The sequence below is a fragment of the Myotis lucifugus genome, unplaced genomic scaffold (assembly GCF_000147115.1).
Source record: "Myotis lucifugus unplaced genomic scaffold, Myoluc2.0 scaffold_109, whole genome shotgun sequence".
Taxonomy (NCBI): Eukaryota; Metazoa; Chordata; class Mammalia; order Chiroptera; family Vespertilionidae; genus Myotis; species Myotis lucifugus.
The window spans coordinates 9,034-36,316 of NW_005871157.1; the positions used below are offsets into that span (position 1 = coordinate 9,034).

Genomic DNA, 27,283 nt, shown 5'->3' on the forward strand with positions numbered 1-27,283 from the left:
TCGGTAACTTTGAAAAGGGAAATGCATTCTCTCTGGCACAGGTTTTATTTTTAAACTATGCTTTAGGAAACTTTGACCAAACACTATATCAGATATAATTACATGTAATATTTTAAAAGTAGACCTTTTAAACTAAGATGATCATTATCTTAATCATTAATGATTGGCTCTCTAGATTAAAAAAATATATATTTTTTTCTTTTTCTCTTTTAGGTCAAAGAGCCCCCTGAAATCAATTTAGTTCTGTACCCCCAGGGTCTGGCTGGTGAAGAAGCATATGTAAAAGTGGATTTGAGGGTTAAATGCCCACCGACCTACCCAGATGTGTGAGTACATTATAAATAGCTGTGATGTAATTTCAGTTCTCTGTTTTGACCACATAAAAACAGGTTGAAATAAACAGAATTTTCTCCTTCCTGCCACCGTTCCATCTAAAATTTCATTTTCTATCACTTGCATGTCATTAAAACTATATCAGCAATAGACATTTTTATAAGACCTATCTCGTGTTAAGTTTGCTTCTAGCTGTACAATAGCCACTATAGATATCAGTATTTGCTCCATGACCAATTGTTTGCTTCTTCTGTTGTGTTAACTTTTGTTTGTCTAATTCTTCATAAACTGAGAAGAGGAACAATCTAGAAGAAAAGGATAAAGGCATGGTAGCTTGTGTACTTGGTTTTAAAGTATGATCAGCATTGGGACTTGGAGTAGCCTTCTGGGCTGAATGGAACTTTATTCATAAAGGAAGATTTAGAATCTCCCTGCAAGGCATGTAGCCAGTGAGATAACCACAGAACTCCACATGTTTCCAAATCACCTTGAGAACCACTGATACAGCAAAAGTATTAGCAATCAGGACTCAAGTGTTCTTTTTCTCAAGTATCTTGTATATTTCATGTAATTTCCCCCAGACATTCCATATGGAAAGACAGATTGGCCTGGATGATGTTTTGTGGCTTGGTCTTATCGTGCAGGGAACCAGTGAAGAAAAGTGACAAAAGGAAGCACTGCCTTACACAGACGGTGGTAAATCTATGGAATTTGTTATACTAAGAGATGATGGAGGATATGAAACTACAGATAGGTCAAGATGAACTCTTTGAAGTTAGTGACCCTCTTTTGCTCCCAACACTGTGCCCAGAGTAGATAAGTAGGTATGTAGAAAGTTAAATAATGAATTGATTAAAGAACAACGAAATTTATGAAAGCAGAATAAGACAGTGCCTCTTTAGGTTTTATTTTTCTGACACCAACTACATGTCCAACAATTCAATTCAGTTCTGATACAAACTATTCTTAGTTATAGCAGACCCCAGGGGTTAAGGCTTAGTCCCACAAGGCTTCAAAGGCCAGTTGCAAATACTAGTACTTCTGATCAGCTGGCTGTAAATTTGCAGGTTCCCACAACCCCTTCCTTGGGTTTAGTAATTTGCTAGAACAAGCTCACAGAACTCAGATAGACACTTCACTTACTACTGAGTTTATTATAAAGGATACAACTTAGGAACAGCCACATGGAAGAGATGCATAGGCAAGGAATGTAGGAGGGCATGGAGCTTCTCCATCCTCTTGACATTGACAGGTATCCCTGGGTGACCACACGGTTACTCCTGGTTGAGAACTACTGCCCTAGAGAACTATTCAGGTAATCTTGATGTGTACACTTGGTAAAAATATTATGCGATGATTTTTTAAACAACAACAACATGGAAATGCTTGTAAAAAGTAAAAATTCTAATATCAGCTACATAAATTTATGTGGCTAAGGCATAAAGAGAACATTGGAAAGTTCTATTAAAATATAATTAGTATTGCTGCCCTGGCTGGTTTGGCTCAGTGGATAGAGCGTCAGCCTGCAGACTGAAGGGTCCCGGGTTCGATTCCGGTCAGGGGCACATGCCTGGGTTATGGGCTCGATCCCCAGTGGGGGGCATGCAGGAGGCAGCCGATCAATGATTCTCTCTCATCATAGATGTTTCTCTCTCTCTCTTTCTCTCTCTCTCTCCTCTTTCCTCTTTGAAATCAATAAAAAAAATATAAAAATAGTATAAATAAATAAAATATAATTAGTATTGTAGATGAAGTTTTCATTATTCTTTTACTACTGCTATATAATGATTGCTTTATTTTTTAAAAATAATTATGTAAGACTTGACTTGGGGGAACATTCATATCTTTTGAGATGATATGGGGCAGGAACTTCCCTTTTCTGCAAAATACCTTGATGCTATCTTTTGAGATGATATGGGGCAGGAACTTTCCTTTTTTGCAAAATACCTTGATGCCACTGTGAGAGAATCCCGAGTTAGACATGCATAGACTCAGGGCTATGTGGTACTTTTATTCTTTTTCTCATATATATAAACTACTTTCAGATTCCCATCTATCCAAATAGGTAATGACTGTAGAACCTATTATAACTGAAGCATTGTGAGAACATAGATAATGAATAGTAAAGGGTGTGCTAAGGTAAAACACCATGAATTACTCAGAAATGCTTGGTAGGAAGTACAGTCACCTTTTGTTCAGTAAAATCAAAGAAACCTTATTTAATTTCAATGAATTGTTATTGGATGTTTATTTGTTGGGAGGGCTGGCTGTGTACTTTCCTTGAGTAGACGGTGTTGAGTCTGAGTTGTGCTCTATAGGGATGAAGAGGGGGGTGAAGTAGGCATCTTTGGAAGAGTGTGTATGACTAGATTTATACCTGAGTGAGTGAGCATTTTCCCACCTTGTTTACAATTAGAGTGAGTGACTGGACATGGCATGTTGTGGGAATACTAGATGGATCATTGTGGCTCCATGTAGTCTAGTTATCCTCATCCTGCTTTATGTGGAGCACAAAGACCAGAGCAAAGCACTTGGTGTCTGACAGGTGAGCTGTCAGAGCTGGAGTAATTGATGTTGGGGGCAAGCCAGGGTCGAGCATTATCAAACAGGGAGTGTGTAGTTCAGCTACTAGACTGGAATCACACACAGAGTGATTTTTTAAAAATATTTTTTTTATTGATTTCAGAGAGGGAGGGAGAGGGAGAGAGAGGTGGAAACATCAATGATGAAAGAGAATCATTGATCAGCTGCCTCCTGTATGTCTCCTACTGGGGATCGAGCCTGCAACCTGAGCATGTACCCTTGACTGGAATCAAAACCAGGACCCTTCAGTCCGCAGGCTGATGCTCTATCTACTGAGCCAAACCAGCTAGGGCTACAGTGATATTTTTAAAGGTGGTAAAAGAATAGTTGATGTGGAAAATTTTAATCAGATTGTAAAGCTGAAATCAGAGACAGAGGAGTTGGGGAGATACTGGGATCAAGCCCCAGTAAGTCTGATCATCTCACAGCTCACACTGACAACTGGCCAGCCCACTCGCTCCACATCGCCTGCAGGTGAATCCATGATGAGCACTGTGTCAACGGTGCTGCTGGGGTATAGTTGGAATCCTTTTGAGATGCAGAGAAATGTTGCTGGGAGTATAGAGAGAGGTTGACAAATGAGCCCTGTATGAAATCCCCACATATTAATGCAGACAGGCTGCACTTTCGAGTAACTCCTTTTTGTTTTGTTTTTTCTTTCCCAGAGTCCCTGAAATAGAGTTAAAAAATGCCAAAGGTCTGTCCAATGAGAGTGTTAATTTATTAAAATCTCGCCTGGATGAAGTGGCCAAGAAGCATTGTGGAGAGGTAAGATTTGTTTAACTGGACTTATAAGAGGACAGTAAAAATCTCATCATGTTCACCAGTGTTTGCCTTCCTGCCTCTTCTGGGACTGAAAGATATTTCCATTGCACCTTAAATCCAATTTTGACTAGAATGTTTTGTTTCTTATTGATATCTACAAAGGAGAACATTGCTATTTGTATTTCTTTAATTTATAGTACTTATGAATTACAAATTGTAGAGTGTATATAGATGGTATTATTGATGCTTAAGAATCTTTCCAAAAGATGAACCTGGCCATATGAACCTGGCCATATTTTTTGCATCCTTTGGATCTGGCACCATGACTTGATCTTGATTTGAACCTTTATATTGGAAAATGTTTACAGATAAGTGATTTCTGACTAAACTTTGCCACTTTTCCTTTTTCCATATCAGGATATCTAATTGTTCTCCTTGACAACAATTAGCGACATGCTCTATTCCTTCATTGTCTCTTCTCTACCCGAGCATGGGGGTACACTTAGTTCAGTGCTAATTCTTTCTTAATCCTCTGCACATCAGGGTCTACCTGAGCTCGTCCTTGGGCGATGCCACTCTCTCTGGAGGGCTAGACTAGGTGACTTCTTCCTTTTTTTAAAATATATTTTTATTGATTTCAGAGAGGAAAGGAGAGGGAGAGAGAGATAGAAACATCAATGATGATAGATAATCATTGATTGGCTGTCTCCTGCGTGCCCCACACTGGGGATTGAGTCTGCAACCCAGGCATATGCCCTGACCAGGAATCGAACCTCAACCTCCTGGTTCAGTGGTTGACGCTCAACCACCAAGCCATGCTGGCCAGGCTAGGTGACTTCTTAATGTAGAGTATTACTGTGTGCTTCTTAGGTCAGATCAATTCCCTTTACGTATAATCCTCACTTACTTGTAAAGTCACAAGGCAGCTCCTGTTTAACTATTCCATCCTGTGAAAACTGAGAAGCGTTAAGTTAGGACCAGCCCTAGGTCTCTGTCTCTGTTTCTGTTTCAGACCTCTCAGTATCTAGACAGTCATTCTGCAACATAGTGAGTCATAGTGTGACCTGGGAGGTGCTTTTTGGCCATGAAATTGGTGCCCACTTGAGTTGCTGTTTCCACAAACTTCAGTCATCATTGAGATACAGACAGTGATTGTAGAACAGCCCTGACAAAAAACTAGGCCTTGGGAATTACTCCAAAGTTCTTTCTAGTGTAAGGGGACTCTAATGTCTAATTGAGAAATAATATGGAGTTCTGTTAAATTTAGCTACAGAATCCTCTGGTTTCTTGAATTCATGATTTAGGATTCTTTTGAAAAAATATTTGCTCTATTTTTTATAGCACAGTATTATCCTATATAATAAAAGGCTAATATGCAAATTGACCGAACAGCGAAATGACTGGTCGCTGTGACATGCACTGACCACCCAAATGGTCAGTGCGCTCCCACAGGGGAAGCACTGCTCAGCCAGAAGCCGGGCTCATGGCTGGTGAGCGCAGTGGCAGTGGCGGGAGCCTCTCCAGTCTCCATGGCAGTGCTAAGGATGTCCGACTGATGGCTTAGGCCCGCTCCCCATGGGACATCCCCCGAGGGCTCCCAGACTGTGAGAGGGCACATGCTGGTCTGAGGGACCCCCACTGAGTGCATGAATTTCATGCACTGGGCCTCTAGTCTATATAATAAAAGCTTAAGCGACCATTATGGTGGAACAGCCAGAACAACCGGTCACTATGATGTGCACTGACCACCAGGGGGCAGATGCTCAATGCAGGAGCTTCCCTCTGGTGGTCAGTGTGCTCCCACAGGGGGGGCACCACTCAGCCAGAAGCCATTATTATTATTATTTGTTATAGCAGCAGTGGTGGGAGCCATATAAATGCTATCCTACAATAGTTGTCTTTCTCTGTCTGACTTATTTCACTTAGCATAATGCCCTCAAGGTCCAGCAAGATGTCCTTTCTCATGGCTAATATTATATATTTATATTCCACATCTTTATTCATTCATCTGTTGACCGACACTTAGCTTGTTTTCATGTCATGGCTGTTATAAATAATGCACCAATAACATGGGAGTACCGATATCTCTTCAATATCCTGTTTTCATTTCATTTGGATATATATCGAGAAGTGGGGTTGCTGCATGATATGATAGTTCTAGTCCTAATTTTTTTATGAACCTCCATACTGTTTTCCATAGTGGATGCACCAGTTTATTAGTACATTCCCATCAACAGTGCACAAGTGTTCCCTTTCTCCACATCCTCGACAACACTTACTACCTGTCTTTTTTGATAATAGCCATTCTAATAGGTGAAGTGATATCTCATTGAGGTTTTGATTTGCATTTCCCTGGTGATTAGTGATGTTGAGCATCTTTCCATGTACCTGTTGGCCATTTGTGTGTCATCTTTGGAAAAATATCTGTTGAGTTCCTCTGCCCATTTTTAAATAAGATTGTTTGTGTTTTTGCTTTTGAGTTGTGTGGATTCATTATATTTTGGGGGGTATTAACCCTTATCAGATATGTGATTTGCAAATATTTTCTCCCATCTGTAGGTTGCCTTTTCATTTTATTGATGGTTTCTTTTGCTGTGAAGAACTTTTTAATTTAATATAGTCCCACATGTTTGTTTTTGCTGCCCCCTTTTTTTGCTTTATTTTAAATTACACTTTTTATTTTGAGATAATTGTAGAGTCACATGCAGTTGTAAGAAATAATACTGAGAGACCAGATGAACCCTTTCCTTAGTTTGTCCCTATGGTAACGTTTTGCAAAACTATGCACAGTATCATAGTCAGGATATTGGCATTGGTAGTCAGATAGTTTCATCATCACAAGGATCCCTCATGTTGCCCTTTTATAGCCACCCCCTTATCTCCACCTCCACCTTCTCCTGACACCTGACAACCACTAATCTGTTCTCCAGTTCTATAATTTTCTCACTTAAGGAAATTATATAAGTATAATCATATAGTGTGTAACCTTTGGGATTGGCTTTGTTTTAACTCAACACAATTCTCTGTAAATTCAACCAGATTGTTGCATGAATCAGTAATTCTTAATTTTTACTCCTGAGTAGTATTCTGTGTATTTCATGGTACCACTATTTGTTTACCATCTACCAGGTGGAAGACATCTGGATTGTTTCCAGTTTTGAGCTATTAAAAAGAAACATGTTTTAAACCTTCAGGTACAGGGTTTTGTTTGTGTTTTTTTGTTTTTTTTTAAATATATTTTATTGATTTTTTACAGAGAAGAAGGGAGAGAGATAGAGAGTTAGAAACATCGATGAGAGAGAAACATCGATCAGCTGCCTCCTGCACATCTCCTACTGGGGATGTGCCCGCAACCCAGGTACATGCCCTTGACTGGAATCGAACCTGGGACCTTTCAGTCCGCAGGCCGACGCTCTATCCACTGAGCCAAACCGGTTTCAGCTGTTTGTGTTTTTTGTTAATCCTCACCCAAGGATATTTTTTCCATTGGTTTTTAGAGAGAGTGGAAGGGAGGAAGGAAGGAGGTAGGGGGAGAGAGAGAGCGAGAGAGAGAGAGAGAGAGAGAGAGAGAGAGAGAGAGAAGAGGAGAGAGACACATCGATTGGTTGTCTCCCGCACACACCCCAACTAGGGCTGGGGATCGAACCTGCAACCCAGGTACGTGCCCTTGACCAGAAATCAAATCCAGGACCTTTCGGTGCTCAGGCTGACACTCAACCAACTGAGCCACACTAGCCAAGGCTCATGTACAGCCTTTGATGTAAACAGATGCTTTCATTTATCTGGAACAAATGCCTCGGAATGCAATTGTGGGTATATGGTAGATGTGTGTTCATTTTTTAAGAAACCGCCATACTTTTCCAGGTTGGCAGTACCACTTTACATTCCCCCCAGCAATGTGAGTGGTCCAGTTTCTTCACATCCTTGTCAGCATTTGATGTCACTTTTTTATTTTAGCTGTTCTAATAGATGTTGTGATGATTAATGTTATTTGTGATCTTGGCTAGGCCACAGTACCCAGATGTCTGACCATATATTATTCTGTATGATTCTATGTAGGTAATTTTTGGATGAGATTAACATTTAGATCTGTGGGACTTTGAGTTAAGCAGATTACCCTTCATAACGTGGGTGGGTCTCATCCAATCTTTAATAGAGGCTTTAAGAGAAAAAGACTGGCCTTCCTAGAAGAGGAAATTTCCAGAAGATGGATGGCCTTTGGACTTGGCTGCTACATTAACTCTTTAGCCACTCTGCAGATTTTGGACTCACTAGGCTCTATAACTCTAGAATCACATGAACCAATACCTTAAAATAAATGTATGTCTCTCTCTCTCTGTATCTATCTATCTCTCTCTCCCTCTTTCTCTACACACATACACACACACACACACACACACACACACACACACACACATCCTGTTGGTTCTGTTTCTCTGGAGAACTCTGACATACGGATGTGTATTATGAGAATGAGAGTGGCTGTTGTAAATAAGGTCAGGAGAGGCCTCTGATAAGGTGACATTTGAGCAGAAGCTTGAGGGAAGCCAAACAATGACCCTGTAAATATGGGGGGAGGGACAGTTGCCAGTTTTGAAAGTAGTTCTTGTTTTCATCTAGTACTATATATTTATCAGATTTGTTTGTATAGAAAATGCTTTTAAATTAAACGGATTGGCAAAAGAAAAACACTCCACCACCTGGCTCCTGGCTCCTTTCTGGTACAGTAGTTTCTCTTTGATTTAATAGAAACTACCGTCTTTTCCTAGCTTTTTGTTGTTGTTGTTTATTAAATATATTTTTTTATTGATTTCAGAGACAAAGGGAGAGAGATTGAAACATCAATGATGAGAGAGAATCATTGATTGGCTGCCTCCTGCACACCCCCTACTGGGGATTGATCCTGCAACCCAAGCATGTGCCCTTGACCGGAATCAAACCCAGGACCCTTCAGTCCGCAGGCCGACGCTCTATCCACTGAGCCAAACCGGTTCTGGCCCCAGCTTTTCTTAAAAGAGCTTTTTATTTTTTTACTTATTGATTTTAGAGAAAGAGAGTAAGGGAGGGAGAGAGAGAGAAACATCTATTTGTTGTTCCTCTTATTTATGTATTAATTGGTTGATTCTTAGATGTGCCCTGACTAAAGATTGAACCCACAACCTTGGCGTACCAGGACATGCTCTACCCAACTGAGCTATCCAGCCAGGGCAAAAAAGAGCTTTTCTGTAAAGAACTTGCCTCCTAAACTCTAGGCTAGTGTTTCTCAATTGTAAATCGAAGTATATCTAGTGAATGCCACAGCTTCTGGTATAATAAAAAATACACGAATTTCCCCCTACAACAGCTGTGGTTTCTTTGCATTTCCTCCCTAAGTCAATAAACTTTATATCCTTGTGTACCATGACTTCTATTACTATTTACCACCATGTTAAGTCCCTTTAGAAAATGTTTTAAACATATAATTGAAATAAGAGTTTTGAAGCTGCTTCATTGTATAATTGAAGGAAAAAAATCTCAGTGTGTTGGTTGTCAGGTGCAGAAGGAGCTTGGCACTCTTGACCTCTTTGGGGTTGGGGTAGTATTCAGCGTGGGGTCCCAGCCACCCTGTTCTATTGATTTACCAATCCCAGTATGATTGATGACTCCCAGGTGCAGGGGAAAGTGGCTTCCTGTGGTCACATGACTGTCTGAGAGGGAGGTCGTTTTTCTTCTGGTACTGTCTGAACGCTTCCCTAAGTGTAAATGAAGTGCTGTCTAGGTATTGATCAGCCTCCTACTGGCCCATTACCAGCAGGGAGATAATGAGGGCTTTAAATATCTGCTTCCAGACCCCCAATAGAATTATTTTCAGTTTGTGGTGTGAGTAGATGAAAGCTGATGTTAGCAATGATTATTGTCTGTTCAGCTATCATATGTAGACAGGTTTTCTAGTTAGGAAGGTAGTTTTTTTATTTTTATTCAGTCTTAAACATGTTATCAAATTATTTGTACAGAAAAATATTTTATCGGATTTATTATACAAAAAATGCCAATAAATGAAACAGGACTACAAAAGACAAGTGAAGCTTTTTATTTATCTAGTGATTTGTCTTGATAGCAACATGACGAGTCATGTAAAAGCCTTGTCCTGCTGTGATTGCCTCACGTCCTGAATTCAGAACGTGTCATATCAAAATGAATATCACTATTGTAAGTGGCTATCTGGTTGTCTGCATGTTTTTCTATAGTCTCTCCTTGGCACCCTGTCTTCCCATCATTTGACGAGTTGTGGTTGACATTCATCTCCATGTTTAGGTGATGATATTTGAACTGGCTTACCACGTGCAGTCATTTCTCAACGAACATAACAAGCCCCCTCCCAAGTCTTTTCATGAGGAAATGCTGGAAAGGCGGGCTCAGGAGGAGCAGCAGAGGCTGTTAGAGGCCAAGCGGAAAGAGGAGCAGGAGGTGAGACCTTTGTCATCACAGGTGGCCAGCCCCGACGACTGTGAGCTTCTATAGGTTGTGACTGTCTCCACCTACACACCTACATGTTAACACTGTCTCTTAGTGGGTCCCATTAATTTTGTTATTGCTTATTTTCTATTTAATTATATATCCTCGTTACTATTTAGAATTTAAAGCTCCTTATTGTCATTGTTTTTAGAAGGCACATTTGATTTATTTTTATTTTTTGTTAATGCTCATCTGAGGATATTTTTCCATTGATTTTTAGAAAGAGTGGAAGGGAGAGGGAGAGATAGAGAGAAACATTGATGTAAGAGAGACACATCAATTGGTTGCCTCCCGCATGCGCCCCAACCTACTAAGGGCCAGAGATGGAGCCTGCTACCAATGTATATACCGTTGGCCAGGAATAGAACCTGCAGCCCTTCAGTCTGAGGGCCAACACTCTAACCACTGAAGAAGACTAGAGGCTTGGTGCATGAAATTTGTGCACGGGGCAGGGGTGTGTCCCTCAGCCCGCCCTGCACCCTCTCTGGGGAGGGTCCCCTCAGCCCAGCCTGCACCCTCTCTAATCCGGGATCCCTCTCGTTATCCAGAACCACTGGCTCCTAACCTGCCAGCCTGATGGCCCTAACTGCTCTCCCCTGCCAGCCTGATCCCCCTAACTGCTCTCCCCTCCTGGCCTAATCCCCCTAACTGCTTATCTGCTCTCCCTTCCTCACCACGCCCTTCGGACCCCCGGCGCAGGCGTGCTGAGAGCTCTCCGCCATGGCCCTGCCCCCATCCTGATTGGTTGTTAGGTGATGGCATCCCGGACTATTTGCATATTCTTCTATTTTTAGTATACAGTGAATATTTGGCTAACAATCTTGTTTTGGTATACTGCTAAAACTGCCTGTTAGCTTGGGACATGTTTTCTCATTTTGTATTATTGCTGTTACACTTTTCGTTGAGTGTCTTAATGGTTTTGATATTACAATCTTGAATTTTAGGGGACTCATAAAAACACATTATTTTTCCCTACCTAAATTTAGACCCAGTGGAGCAATAGATACATGAGTTGATTGGATGGGGATCAACATATCGCTTTTAATACTGAGAAAGCTGATTGAAGAATGCAGCTGATAGTGTGTGGCTGTGGTGGTGGTGCCCATGCCACCCTGGTCCCAGGCACTGAGAACAGCTCACCTCCTCCAAATCTGCCCTGGATCCCATGGCAGAGAGCAGCACACATGCACGTTCTCCGCAGACAGGCAGACATCACAGAAGAGGGGCTGAGTCACATGTGGGAGGACAGGAGAGTCCAACAGAGTTGCTGTAGTGAAAGTCTCTCTACATGGAATTTGAAGAATGGGGCCAACTATCCCTCCCCCACAGTCTTCATATCTAGTTAAATGGGAATGCCTATTGCATAAGACTCTGATAAAACTGATGTAACTACAGTTTGAACTAGGTTCCATGTATTCAGGTCTCTTAGGAAGAAAGGGCTTGTGAATTTTATAAATTATAAGAGTTTTTATAATTTCAGAACTTTTATGTTGTAGAGGTTTCAAAGATTGGCCTTTGATGGCAATATGATCTCTTTCAGCAACGTGAAATCCTTCATGAGATTCAGAGAAGGAAAGAAGAGATCAAAGAAGAGAAAAAAAGGAAAGAAATGGCCAAGCAGGTACACTATCCAGTCTGCCATACTAAAATGGTTTACATTTTGCTAAACATAAAATCTTCTTATTGCTATGGATGATATTTCCCCCTCCTGCGTTATTTCAGTAGTAAAGCTCAAACTGAAGCACTAAAAGAATCTCCAAACAGGAAGCAAAATTTAGAATTGTATATTATCTGTAAGTGACTTAGGCTTATGCACCTATAGTAGTTTATTAGATGAGTCGAGGGAGAGATGATATTGAAGTTTTGATAATTAACTCAGACTGGAATTCTTAATACTTGGAAAATAAAACAATTTGTTCTTACTGAGGAGTGACTGGAAACCATAAGGCTCTACTTGAGATTTCGTTCAGTGATGGAAAAGAAGGATTTACAGAGCAGGTTTCAAAGCGGTGTGAAAAAGGATAAAGTCCTTTTTTTTACATTTTTCCTGTGTCCAGCTGAATAAAAATGCGTTACTCATTCCATTTTCTAAAATGATGGCAGTTAACTAAAAGGAAGCTATGAGGTGTAGTGGGAGGAGGCACTGATGTATGAGAAGCAGCACCTGGCTTAAAGCTTTGGCTTTTCTACTGCCAAGTTCTGTGACCTTTAGGTGACACGCTCTGTGACTTATTTTCCTTGTCCCTTAAAATGGGACTTATGATGTCCCCTTTCTGTCTCATGTAATTATTCCCACAGATACTAGTAAATATACTACCCTCTGAGAGTGCAAAGTTGTGTACAAATTGTAAGATGTTTCCACCAGGTCTCCTGCTTTATGTCTGATCTGCCTTCCCTTCTTCCACCTTGCTCTCTCTTTGAATGCTTTTCGTTCCTTTCCTCTTGTTCTTCTTTCTAACTTTTTATGCATATTCCAAGATTCTACATTTCCATTTAAAACTGTAATCTGACCTTCAGTTCCTGAACCAGTACATATTTGGATATTAAATTGTTATCATTTTTATTTATTTTCCTTTTTATTTAACTTATTGGGGTAACACTGGTTAACAAAATTATACAGGTCTCAGGTGCACAATTCCACAACACATCATCTGTACACTGTATTGTGTGTTCAATACCCCTAAGTCAAGTCTTACTCCATCACCATTTATCCCCCCTGTACCCTCCTCCTGAACCACCCCACCCCAGCAATCACCACACTGTTGTCTGTATCCATGAGTGTTTTCTTGGGCATTAAACTTTTAAAAGTTGAGTCCAACTTTATTATACTTGAAAGCATTTCGTTTAAATAAAATATGCACTTTCTCCTGAATTCATAATTATACACCATGATTGTCTTCCATTTATGACCTACGTCTAAAGTAGATTTACTTTTCTTTTTTTTCTAGGAACGTTTGGAAATTGCTAGTTTTTCAAACCAAGATCATATCTCTAGGAAGGACCCAGGAGGACACAGAACAGCTGCTGTTCCACATGGAGGCTCTCCCGACTTTGTAGGAAACGGTAAACATCGGACCAACTCCTCTGGAAGATCTCGGTAAGTCCTTGAGATTTCTGATCTGGAAGAATGAAAGATGTAGAAGGAATAAAACAACTTGTTGTGAAAGTTGGTGAATTTTCAGATAGTTGTTTTAATAACTTTTTCAAAGCCTATATGTCTTAATATACTATTTGTTAGCCATATGAAACAACATTTTCATTTGTTTTAACACTTTCTAAGTATTTTTAATTAAACTAGTTTTATTGCTCACTCGCCTTCATAACTATCACACTTCAAAATCTTGCCTCCAATGCAGTTTGATCTGACTTCCAATGATCTAACTAGTCAATAAATGACTTAAAATTTGTTCTTCCATCAGAATCATCATCCAGTCAAATTTCCCACTGTATTTGTTTTTGGTCTGTAACTGCTTAGGCCCCACCACGTATGTGGAAAATGCTCCAAATGGGCATGGTGTATGTAGAAGATTCTTTACCTGAGAATGGAGCCCCAATTTGTTGCCAGGGCTCCCCTTTCTGTAGCTGCTGAGGACCCTGTCCTTGCAGGTGGGCTCCTGGGTTGTTCCCTGTCACCAGGGGTCATATGAAAGATACTACCTCTTCCTCCACATCCTTTCCACTAAAAAACTGAGACTTCCCTAAATATTTGTTGTGACCCTCTGTGGATCAGAAAGAAATTTTAGTACAGAATCCATTTATGAGTGGGTAGGTGATCAAGTAGTGTAGGTATTATAATTCAGCTTCCTTATGTGTTTAAACTGTCTCTTGAGAATCTAAGCACTGAAAACCAACGTTTTTCTTCTATGGAAAGAAACATCTTATTTTTATTTTTTTAAAATATATTTTATTGATTTTTTACAGAGAGGAAGGGAGAGGGATAGAGAGTTAGAAACACCGATGAGAGAGAAACATCAATCAGCTGCCTCCTGCACACCCCCCAATGGGGATGTGCCCGCAACCAAGGTACATGCCCTTGACCGGAATCGAACCTGGGACCCTTCAGTCTGCAGGCTGACGCTCTATCCACTGAGCCAAACCAGTTAGGGCGAAAGAAACATTTTATTTTTTTATTTATTTTTATTTTTTTAAAATATATTTTTTATTGATTTTTTTTACAGAGAAGAAGGGAGAGGGATAGAGAGTTAGAAACATCGATGAGAGAGATTGATCAGCTGCCTCCTGCACACCCCCCACTGGGGATGCACCCACAACCAAGGTACATGCCCCTGACCGGAATCGAACCTGGGACCCTTCAGTCCGCAGGCCGACGCTCCATCCACTGAGCCAAGCCAGTTCGGCAGAAACATTTTAGATACCAAATTAAAGACATATAAACTTCCAGGTTATAGTTTCTTTATAAGAAGGAAACGTTTCAGTTCTTTCCCTAATTACTGACTTAAAAAAAAAAATCAGCTTAGAAATCATTTGGATATTAATGTTTAGTCACCTACTGTTAAGGTGAGCTGAATTTTCTCTTGAATACTGTTTCTGGTAACAATTTAATTTTAAGTTATAACTCCTTACACTAATTTAGATTATTTTTGCAACTGGGCTTCCAGTAGGCAACATAGTTTGAAGTTGACAGCATTTCACTAAGAAATACTTAACAAATTTCTATTGTGTTAGAATCAGCAGTGAGTCGCGCTCAGCATGGCCAGGGGTGAACCTGAGGGGGGGCAGTGAAGGATTAAAGAAGACAGACAAGAGAATAAAGCTGGTGCCAGGTGGGACACTGCTCTCGGATGGAGAGGCAGTGCCACAGCCTGCAAGCCAAGTCTTTATTTTATAGCCAGATTCTATGAGGCAAAGTAAGGGCGTGGTCAAGATGTTTACAATATTCTCTGGGTTTCGAATCTACTCAATTACATGCACCTGAACTCTATCAAGCTTTGTTTTGGCAGCACTTGCTGCACCTCCCGCAGCCTATATCACTTAGCCACCTGGGACCACAGGTTCGGACTATACCAGCGGTTCTCAACCTTGGCTGCACAATAGAATCACCTGGGAATCTTTTTTAAATTCTGATTTCTGGGCCTCATCCTCGGGAAATTCTGTCTCTCTGTATGGGGGGGGTCCACAACAATTAGTAACAAAGAAACAGAATTTCCGGAGGATGAGGCCCAGAAATCAGGATTTAAAAAAGATTCCCAGGTGATTCTAATGTGCAGCCAAGGTTGAGAACCACTGGACTATACGGTCAAGCTTACAACCATAGCCTTTGCTATAATTGTGCTTTGCCCTCCAAGCTGGGACTTGCATGTGGCCTTGCCACGAGAGGACTGTGCCCTCTCATTAGTCCGAGGCTTGAACCTGTCCAAACGCTGTAGCCGCTCTCCACACAGCAGAAATAAATCAATGCTATGAATAAGTCTTTTTGGATATATAAAAACAGTTTTTTAAGTTTAAACATTTCCATTTTTGTGACTAACTATAAACAATGGGTCTAAGATTAGATTTGCTTTTAAGATCAAAGATCATTTGCAAGTTTACTCAAGTGGGATGGGGAATTCTCCCTTTGACATAGGTAGGAAAACTTTTTTTGTTATGCCTGTAAGAGTGATATTTGTAGGTCTTGGGTAGAAAAACATCCCATGAGCATCCAAGAAGGAACATGAAATAGTTTTCATCTAATGTTTGCCAAAATATTGCACATCCCTGCATGAAACTGTCACTGTGTTGACTACTGACTAGGAAAGAAGGAATCTTCAAGTGTAGTTCATGTGCTTCCTTGGTAAAGAAATAAAAAGTCCTTGATATACCAAAGTACTTCATGATTTACTCTTGATGTTGTTCCTTCCTTGCTGTTCATTGGTCTTTATGGATTAGAAAGTCAAAGGAAATAAGAATAGTGTTCCATGTTATTCTTTTATTTTTCTTCTCCTAAAAACCAAATACATACATATTTTTAGGTGAACACCAGAGACATCCGTGACATTGGTTTTCACCTCTTTATTCCTACTTTTTTTAACTCAGTGGGATTTACTTTTTATCCTTCAGAATTGTTCCAGCTGCCAGCCTGTCTTAGGTAGCATGTACCACATTTGCCATTTTCTTGGCACTTTTACTTTTATTTTAATCATAATGATACATCTTTTCTTATTAGCACTCTTAGTCATCTCATTGTGTTGGTATTTAACTGTCATGATGGGGTGATTAGTATTCTAAAACACTCTAAAAAATAAAACCAAACATTTACACACTGTAAACTAAAGAATGTAAAGATGACCTAGACTAAAATGACTATTAGCACCATCGTTGGAGGAGGCAGAGCTGATGCAGAGGTGCTTCTAAATAATTTAGGTTAGTAAGTCTAATATATCATTTTAAATCTTTGCTTTTATTATTTTCTCCATAAACCGGTGTGCCCCTGGTTGCATGAGTAACTTTAGAAGTACAATGTATTAGTCATTCCCTGGTGTTAGAATATGTGGACACATGAGACTCATGTCAAAATGGGTCTTATCAGCAGTGGGGTGGAGAAAGGGAAGATGTAGGATTGGAGGTGGAGAGACCAGTTAGTAATGGAGTATTACATGTGCCCCGGGGAACGTTGGAGATGATCTCAACAGGGCAGGGGGAATGGAGAGTATGATACTTGGGGATCAGTTAGATGTAGGAGGTCTGGGAGTCCAAGGAGACTCATGCTTTTGACTCGAGACAGAATGGATGACTATGCTACAAACCAAAATAAAAGAACCCAGGGGAAAAGCCAGATTGAGAGTGGGTAGGAGGGAGGTGGCAGTTTTATTGACATTGCAGTAGCATCAAGAGTAAGTAGAGGGGCAGAAGTGGAGACAGCAAGTGCAGAAGTTTGAAAACAAAGAACAAGAGGACGTAGAGATGGGAGAGATGTATAGCTGAGGGGAAGGAGCTAATCTAGAGGGCAGATTGAACATACAGGAGAGAGGGACAACCAATGGACCAAGATCCCAGAGAGACTGTAGGAAATGGAACCGAGGACAGCATAGCTGACCTTCCTCAGAGACTGGGAAAAAGAAAGAATGTATAGATTCCAACTAACTTTTTAGGTGGAACAATAGAAAGTGTGGGCTTTATTCCCCATTGCCTCGTGTTCTATGTGAAAGTAGAAGTCAAGATCGTGCTTAGAGTGAGAGGGCTGCTTTATAGAGATTTGTCCAGATGCCTCATCAAAGCATTTCTTAAAAGTGTCCAATCCTAACCATCAAGAGTGCTCTCCCTGGCCTCTTCCCTACTTCCCTCTCCCCAATTTATTTATTACTTTTGCATTATAATCTACCTTCCCAGCTGTTGCTTCCCACTCAGGAAAAAAAAAGTAGAATGGAGAAAGAGAGGAGGAGGATTTGGCTTTAAGTGTTTTAGAGACTTCATTAAAAGGAAATGGCAGAGTATCTATCACTCAGTGGTTGGGAGCCCATTTGGAGAATGGGAATTTGAAGTGCTCAACCCCCCACCCCCTTTTTTTAGCTTTCCCCAGATGTTCATGTGCATCTGGAATGAAGATATTGTGGGGTCAATGTGGTTGAGCTAAATCTCTGTAGAACTGCTGTGATGATGAAAATGTTTTATACCAGTGGTTCTCAACCTTCTGGCCCTTTCAATACAGTTCCTCATGTTGTGACCCAACCATAAAATTATTTTCGTTGCTACTTCATAACTGTAATGTTGCTACTGTTATGAATCGTAATGTAAATATCTGATATGCAGGATGGTCTTAGGCGACCCCTGTGAAAGGGTCGTTCGACCGCCAAAGGGGTCGCAACCCACAGGTTGAGAACCGCTGTTTTATACTAATGTTGGCCACTTTTGGCTACTAAGTACCTAAATGTGACCACTACAGTCGAAGAACTGAATTTTTTTTAAAAAGTTTTTATTGATTTTAGAGAGAGAGGAAGGGACAAGGAGAAAGAAACATCGGTTGACTGCCTCCTGCAGGCCCCCTACTTGGTATCGAGCCTGCATCTGGGGCATGTGCCCTGACTAGGACTCAAACCAGCGACCTCTCAGTGCATGGGACAATGCTCAACCAACCGAGCCACACCAGCCAGGGCGAAGAACTGAATTTTTAATTTAATTTTAATTAGTTTAAATTTAGATATCCACATGTGGCTAATGGCTACCACACTGGACAGTGGAGATCTAGAGTTGAGGGTTTGTAGAGTTCATGTGGGAAAGACCTCAATGGGAAATGGGGGAGTTGAACAAATTTCCCAATAGCCCCTTAAGCTCAATTCCCAGTAGAAACAGATGAGAGACTACGAATAGTCTAGTAAACAGGAGAAAATGGAGGGGCAAGAAGTTGGAAAAAAATAATCGTGTCCAAATTTATTTTTAAGGCGAGAGCGGCAGTATTCTGTATGTAATAGTGAAGATTCTCCTGGCTCTTGTGAAATCCTGTATTTCTCTATGGGTAATACTGATCAGCTCATGGTGCACAAAGGAAAATGTATTGGTGAGTAAACTAGCTAAATTCATTTAACCTTTCTAACAACAAAAGTTAATCATGAAGAAATGAGGTAGAGTAGACACCACGGCCTCTAGACCGTACAGTCCAAGGAAGACTGGTGAGCTGATAGTCGGTCATTCTAGCTCCCATTCCTAATGACCACAGTGAGAAGTCACTCAGGTTTCCCCTTCTGTAAGATAGAAATTAAAACCTAGGCTCTTGGAAATATTGTTAGCAGAAAGATAATTTAAATTCCATCATCATTATCAGTTGAGCTTTAGAAACCAAAATGGTTGAAATATTATGAATTAGTAGAATTTTGCATCATGTGCATTTGTTACTGATGAAATATATGTAACAAAATGAGTTCTAATGCCTGTGATCTTTTCTTTAAATAGTTTTTTATTTTCAATTACAGTTGACGTACAATATTATATTAGTTTCACTAATGCCTGTGATCTTTAATGACCAAATCCTATTTTCTTAAGTTGATATCCATCTACTTAGTTAGCATTTTCCCAGTACGCATGTTGTGCCTGACTAGGAAAACCATTTTCTTTTTTTCCATTTTATTCTCTATGTATCTTATTTAGCAGTTTTGTCTACTGATGGCTATTTGGAGTGAAGTGGTTCAGCAATTTGTGATTTGAATTGTTTATGTTAAATTCAAGAAGTGGGTGTGGGTGTGCCCTCCCACCCTACCCCACCCCACCCCAGCCGCAGGGAGAACATGCCTAAGTTTAATTTTTAATTCCATGAATATGGTAGCCAAATTACTTAAATTGAGTTTGCTTTTTTTCAGTGTCTTTTTCCCTTCCTCTTTAAGGAGCTACAAATAAGCAGGGGAGCTGCCAGGAAGCAGGCAGCAGGTGGAGGGAGAAGAAACCAAAGTATCTGAATGGTCTGTGAAATGGACACTTGACCTTGGCTGGACTGGACAGAATTCTGTGCATGCACAGAGCCTGCCCTGTTCAGACAAAGTGGCCATTGGACAGGTTCAGGACCTTGATAGAGATGATTAACTTTGGTCTTGAGACTGTCCTTGACTTCAGGCATTTCAGACTCATGAATTGGCAACATAAAACCCACTACTTTTAATAATCTGGGAGATCGGGAAAAGAAATCAATCTAACTACTTATTACCTTAACTTGGTTTCCTATTCTCATTGATAGTTATTACACATATTCACCTTAGTTTATACCCTCATCAGAAGACATTTGCAATCTGAAAGTTTTTTATAAAACAATTGCATAAATTATTTTGTTTTCTCACAATGGGTCTAGTTTTTAAAGTATATTCTAATTTTCTGTGAAATATTTTTATAAAAGATCAACTAATTAATATTTTGTTTTTAGTTTAAAGCCATTAGAACTTCCTTATGGATAAAGCACGATAGAAACTGTATAAATGATGATCATTGTTAGCATATAATAGACTCAGTTTGAGTTCTTTCTGTGACATATTTTCCTTCAGCCTCATTACAGTGTGTTCTTTTGTCCTTTATTATCCCCATCATGCAAAAGTGACAGGGAGAGGCAACAATAAAAGTAGTAAAACAAAAAAGACCCAGCAATTGTGAAATACCTATCTAGCCCCAGTTGGGAAGAGGAATATTTAAGGCATTGTACTCCGTAATGCACACATGTAGTTAAGCTTTATGTAAATAACATCATAGTTTATCCCATAAATATATGATATCTGTGTCTCTAGTGTGTGTGTACTGCTTAGATCCCACATTGCACAGGTTGCTTCCTTTGGTTGACATCAGGGTTTTTTCTGCTTAGCCTAAGAATGTCAGGATTTGTTTATGACTAGCATAACAGATCATTTTAATTAAATCTTTTTAAATTGTCAGCATTTCTATGAAGTGAAAACTGTTTCTCAGATAAAAAGTTTAGGTGAGCTAGTTCAGCCACATTTCTCAAAGTATTTTTGCTAAGGCCTCTATGTCCTACATATGCAGGTTTCTTCACTTTTCAGTTTTTATATGGAAAAAAACCACATTATTTCTTTGAAAAAAGTTTTTCATTTTGAAAACAGTGCAACATCACAGGAAACTATTATTTATATAATAAGAGAAACAGGCAGAATACTATATATCAGTGGTTCTCAATTGGGATCGACATTGTCCCCTGGGGAGCATTTGGTGATGTCTGGAGACATTTTTGATGGTTAAGATTAGGGTGGAGGTGCTATTGGCATCTGGTGGGTAGAGGTCAGGGCTGCTGCTAACCAACATCTTCCAGTGCACAAGATAATCCTTCAACAGGGATTACCTGCTCCAAAATGTCAAGGGTAAAAAAAACCCTGCTATATATGCTATGATTTCATAAATTAGGGAGCGGGGAATGATAGAGGGAACTAGAAGAGAAATAAAACAGAATGGTGCCAGGCTAGCGTGGCTCAGTGGTTGAGCATCAACCTATGAACAGGAGGTCACAGTTCAATTACTGGTCAGGGCACATGCCTGGGTTACAGGCTCAATCCTCAATAGGGAGCATGAAGGAGGCAGCCGATCAATTATCATTGATGTTTCTATCTCTCTCCCTCCCCCTTCCTCTCTGAAGTCAATAAAAATATATTTAAAACAAAAAATGGTGGTATTGTGGGTGATGTTTTTTGTCATTTTAAATTTTTTTGCAATTTTCAATAATAGTCTTTAATGAAAATATAGATTTTTATATACAGCAAAGGGAATAGAGCCACTGATATTACAATGCCTTTGCACAGTGGCAGATGGTTACTAGATGTGTCATGGTTATCACATCACAAAGTATACAAACATCAAGATCACCATGCTGTATACCTGAAATGAATACAATGTCACATGCCAACATACTTTAATTACAAAATTTAATGAAAATATAGGTTTTTATAAGAAAAATTTTGGTGTTACAGAAATTGAGCACTCCAGGTACAAGTGAAAACCATATGCCTATCACTAAATAAATGTATATCTTTTTAGCTTCAAATTTAAACTGTCATTTCTGGTTCCTTCCCTCAAAACTTTTAGCTAGTATGTATTTACTGAATGCATTCAGATTTTGTGTTTAGAAAAATCATTGTTTTCAAATTTCCAGATTACTAAAACTTGTTTACACTGTGCACGCTGATGTCCATTGATGAAGTAATCTGGTGGAGTGTTTCTATTTCCAAATTCCTTCTGTCACATTAGTTGGTATTTAGCTTTGTTCACTATCGCGCTGAGAGGTGTCATCAGAGGTGAACTGGTTATGAAAGTAACATTGTGAATCCTAGCTACTAGGAGAACACTCATCAGATACTAAGATCTCACTGTTGATTTTTGTCCCTTTATAGTAATTAGTATTTTGGGGTTCAGAGCATATTGATAAATATTAAAACTTAGTTACAAAAGAGCATGCATTATATGAAATCATATTTTTTCTTAAGTAGCACATGGCATCCACTGGCAAATGAATGCCATGTATATTTTTTTTATCCCCACAGAAAATGTACCAGTGAGTGTTAATTACATTTTTCTCTTAATGTGCAGCCTGTGATGAACAGCTCGGAAAACTAGTCTACAATGCTTTGGAAACAGCCACTGGCAGCTTCGTCTTGTTGTATGAGTGGGTCCTTCAGTGGCAGAAAAAAATCGGTCCTTTCCTTAGCAATCAAGAAAAAGAGAAGATTGATAAGTGCAAAAAGCAGGTAGGCCATCCGAGAGGGCTCACTGAGCAAAGGACCTAATTTCGAGCTTTAGGAGATGACAAAATAGCTGTGCATTTGATTGGCTGGTAAAGGTGATCAGAATGATCAGTTTAACCAGAGGGATGGAGGGGGACCAGCACCTTCTTTACCAGTTTTCTCAGCTTCTTGCTTCCTCTTTCCGAACTTTCACAGCGTGACCCAAACTTTTGCAGCTGCTTTCTTAACCTCCTTTCTCAGCCTCTATTGTGGCATTAATAGCCATCTCTCAATAGTGCTACAAAGGCATGCTTTTTGCAATCTTTTGAAATATTGCTTAAAAACTGAATTCTAGGGGACTTGAGAAGTTTAGAGTAATTTATAACACTGAGTTTAAGGAGAACATTTAATATTACATATTACAGTGTTACATAATAAAAAGGTAACAAAACTGTAGGTTAAAGTCTTGTGTTTAGAAGGCATGTGTATTTCTGATAGAAGAAATTCTGGAAGTAAATACCAAAATCGTAACAGTTGTCTTTCAGTGGTAATCACATAGATAATTTGTTGTTGTTATTGTTATTTATGGGGGTTTTATTTTGTATTAGTACTTATTAAAATGTTGACAGTTAATCTTTATAATCAGAAAGGGTTTTTTTGAAATTAATTATTTTGAAATTAATGTTTCCTTTTTCTGGTAGCCTATTGCAAAAGAAATTTTAAAAGCTGCTCACTAATTCTATAGTATTTATATACTAGGTTTTGAGATCAAAGAAGTTGAGAATTAACTAAATTTTTTCCACTTTATGAACTAATAGGTTGACCATATGGTTTAGGGGAGGGTCAGTTCAGGGCATATTCCTTCTCTTATCCTTTCAAAGTATGTTTTCTATTAAATATTTCACTTTTGAAGTAAAACACCAGATACTGCTGATCAACCCAATATTACCCTTTTTTTCCTTATCAGATCCAAGGGGCAGAAACAGAATTCAACTCACTGGTAAAACTGAGCCATCCCAATGTAGTGCGCTACTTCGCAATGAGTCTCCGAGAGCAAGACGACTCCATCGTGGTGCACATTTTGGTGGAGCACTTCAACGGGGTCTCCCTTGCTGCACACCTGAGCCACACAGGCCCCATCCCTGTGCCTCTGCTTCGCAAGTACGCAGCTCAGCTCTTATCGGGCCTCGATTATTTGCACAGCAATTCCGTGGTGCACAAGGTTCTGGGTACCTCGAGTGTCTTGGTGGACGCAGAGGGCACCATCAAGATTACAGACTACAGCATTTCTAAGCGCCTCGCAGACATTTGCAAGGAGGATGTGTTTGAGCAAACTCGGGTTCGTTTTAGTGACAGTGCTCTGCCTTATAAAACGGGGAAGAAAGGGGATGTTTGGCACCTCGGCCTTTTGCTGCTCTCTCTCAGCCAAGGACAAGAATGTGGAGAGTACCCTGTGACCATCCCTCGTGACTTACCTGCTGACTTTCAAGATTTTCTAAAGAAGTGAGTATCATTGAGATTCTCTCTAATTGCACTTCACTGCTGTGCTTTTATTGTGCTTAAATGCTAAACATCTAAGTGATGTGTATAAGCTGAAAAGTGAGCAACAGAATTAGAGTTTATTCTTTGTTTTCTCAATTCTTTTCCAGCCACATATGTTCTGTTTTCTTATGTTTATGATTCCCTTAACTCCCACATTTTCCTAAATTCACTTAGGCTTAATAATTGATTTTTAAACTGCTTTTTGGGGACTGCCTGCTCTAGGAAGTCTGGAAGGATGGCTACGGTGGATATGCCCCAGGTAATACAAATGGAAGCGCCTCTCTGTCTCCCTTTGCTTCTGGTTCCTAAGGGATCAAAGGCAGGGCCTCTTATTTAGAAAACATCTTTAGGAGAGTAGTAATTCTGCCCCTAGTTCTTTTTTTTTTTTTAAAGAATTTTAAAGAGAAGAAGGGAGAAGGGGAGAGAGAGAGAAATATCAGTGTCAGAGGGAAATCAGCTGCCTCCTGCACGCCCCCTACTGGGGATTGAGCCCACAATCTGAGCATGTGCCCTAACTGGAATCGAACTGGCAGTCTTTGTGTGCACAGGACAGTGCCCAACCAACTGAGCCACATCTTATTCTTCTTAACCATTCTTCTTCATTAGCAATGTCTCATTCAGCCAAGCCCTAGAGTGCAAATGACTTCCTTGCTCTAGCCAGAAGATTTTCAACATCTATGAACTACAGGTGCACATTTAATTTCAGAGCCAAGTTTTATCCGCTTTAAGAGAATCCTTACTGAGAGGTTTTCCTCTGGCCTAGTCTTTGTGCAGGTCCGTTCACTCAGTGCTTTCTAGGTTAGCCCTGCCTCTGCTCTCAGTCCAAGCCAGACCTACGTTCTCTGTTTCTCTATTAAGTGAGAAATAAGGTCTCTTAAGTTTGGGTTTTTCTAGATACTCCCCTAGTTCCCCTTTCCAGCAAGTTGATCTGGACTGGGTTTCTTCTCTTTCTAACAATCTGTCTTATTTCTCACCTTATTTCTTTTTCCCCAGCCATTCATTTTAATTCATTTCATTCAATCCCTACATTTCATTTCTTTTCTTTTACCCTTAACATTTATTCTTCTATTTCCATCTACCCCAACTGCCATCTGTCTGACCTAATCCATGTTGTTATTTCCTGTCACTAATGGAATACCTATTACAAAGTAAAGTAGCTGCACTTATCTTTATTTTTTAAAATATATTTTTATTGATTTCAGAGAGGAAGGGAGAGGGAGAGAGAGAGAGAGAAGCATCAATGAAGAGAGAGAATCATTGATTGGCTGCCTCCTGCACACCCCCTATTGGGGATCGAGCCCACAACCCAGGCATGTGCCCTGACCAGTAATCGAACTGTAATCTCCTGGTTCATAGGTTGACGCTCAACCCCTGAGCCACACCGGCTGGGCAACTGCACTTATCTTTAAACAAGATAGTTCCTATGTGCCATAAAATAGAAGTAGACATGATATACATAGAGTTGTGAAAATGGGCCAACTTTGATTCTTATGCTGTGTTCTCTCAAAGTATATTTTATGTGGTCAAAAGATAAGAGCAAATTGAAGAATAATATGTGCAGGATGATACCACTTTAAAAAATCAATATCCACAAAACATAACTATATGTTTTGTTTGGATGGTTGTCAAAGATTTTTTTCATTATCAGTAATGTTTTCATAGTATCTGCAAGGAGAAGGTATTCATGTTTTGCTGACAGAATTAAAAATTAATCCTAAATTGAGGGGGAAATATAGTATCTTATCCAAATGCGTTTATTACCATCTTTTTCCCCCCTTTCAATGTATTAAATTAAGAGTACTTTACTTTTTAGTGCTGTGATATAAAAAATAAAATATTACCATTTATGATAGTTGCTGTCACCACAGGGATCGGGCCTAAACTGGCAGTTGGACATCCCCCGAGGGGTCCCAGATTGGAGAGGGTGTAGGCTGGGCTGAGGGACACCCCCTTCCCAGTGCACGAATTTCGTGCACCGGGCCTCTAGTACTGTAATAAATGTTATGTGAATGTGGTCTCTCTCAAAATATCTTATTGTACTGTATGTACTTCTTGTGATGATGTGAGATGGTACAATGCGTACATGATGAGATGGAGTGAGGTGGATAATGTAGGCATCGTGACATAGCATTAGGCTACTCTTGTGCTTGGGGGCTATTATAAAGTAAAATAAGTGTTGCTTGAACATAAGCACAGTCAATCTGATAACCAAGATAAATACTAAGTGACAACAGGCAGGTAATGTATATGCTGGCTGAAGGGATGATTCACAGAGCAGAACAGTGAAAGATTTCATCGTGCTGCTCAGAATGGTATGCAATTTAAAATTGAAGAATTGTTCATTTCTGGAATTTTCCATTTAATATTTTTCAGACCACAGTTGACTGTAGGTAACTGAAACCATGGCTAAGGGAGGACTACTGTACACTTTTTAAAAATCAAATTATTGGGGTGACATTGGTCAACATGAACATGTAGATTTCAGGTGTGGGTTTCTATGTTACAAGATCTGTATATTGCACCGTGTGCCCACCACCCAAAGTCAAATCTTCTCCTGTCACCTTATATTAGGACCCCCTTCCCCCCAATCCCTTCCCTCTGGCAACCACCACATGCTGTTTCTGTTCATGAGTTTCAGTTTTATAGCCCGCATATGAATGAAATCACATGGTTCTTAGCCTTTTCTGACTGACTTATTTCACTTAGCATAATGTTCTCAAGGTCCATCCATGTTGTTGCAAATGGTGCTATTCCATCCTTTCTCATGGCTGAGTAATATTCCATTGTGTATATGTACCACATCTTCTTTATCCAGTCCTCTATCACAGGGCACTTTGGCTGTTTCCATGTCTTGTGCACCATGAATAATGCTGCAGTGAACATAGGGATGCATATATCTTTGTGAATACATGATTTCCAGGTTTTCAGGTATATACCCAGGAGTGGGACTGCTGGGTTGTATGGTAGCTCTATTCTTAATTTTTTTTTTAATATATTTTATTGATTTTTTACAGAGAGGAAGGGAGAGAGAGATAGAGAGTTAGAAACATCGATGAGAGAGAAACATCGATCAGCTGCCTCCTGCACATCTCCCACTGGGGATGTGCCCGCAACCCAGGTACATGCCCTTGACCGGAATCGAACCTGGGACCTTTCAGTCCGCAGGCCGACACTCTATCCACTGAGCCAAACCGGTTTCAGCTGAGGGTTCCTTTTTTCCCACAACCTCTCCATACTTATTATTGCTTGTCTTGTTGATAATGCCTTACGTCATTGTAGTTTTGATTTGCATTTCCCTAATTTCCAGTGAGGTTGAACATCTTTTCATATGTCTATTGGCTGTTCCTGTGTCTTCTTGGGAGAGGTGTATTTTCAGGTCCTCTTCCCACCTTTTGATTGGATTGTTTGTTGTTGAGTTTTATGAGTTCTTT

General features: G+C 39.9%; 1 protein-coding gene across 2 annotated transcripts in view; it reads left to right on the plus strand.

Moving 5' to 3' along the window:
• Window positions 1-204: 204 nt before the first annotated feature.
• Window positions 205-27,283, plus strand: part of EIF2AK4 (eukaryotic translation initiation factor 2 alpha kinase 4) — an 86,161-nt gene continuing 59,082 nt past the window's right edge. The window contains exons 1-8 of one of the 2 annotated variants that reach the window (XM_006093130.3): window positions 205-326; window positions 3,582-3,684; window positions 9,976-10,128; window positions 11,717-11,797; window positions 13,125-13,273; window positions 18,552-18,667; window positions 22,177-22,334; window positions 23,278-23,813. In XM_006093130.3, the coding sequence (XP_006093192.2) occupies window positions 9,979-10,128; window positions 11,717-11,797; window positions 13,125-13,273; window positions 18,552-18,667; window positions 22,177-22,334; window positions 23,278-23,813 (1,190 nt within the window). In that variant the 5' untranslated portion in view covers window positions 205-326; window positions 3,582-3,684; window positions 9,976-9,978. Of the gene's footprint in view, window positions 327-3,581; window positions 3,685-9,975; window positions 10,129-11,716; window positions 11,798-13,124; window positions 13,274-18,551; window positions 18,668-22,176; window positions 22,335-23,277; window positions 23,814-27,283 lie in introns of those variants that run through there. The other variant, XM_023757460.1, reaches the window with a different exon arrangement.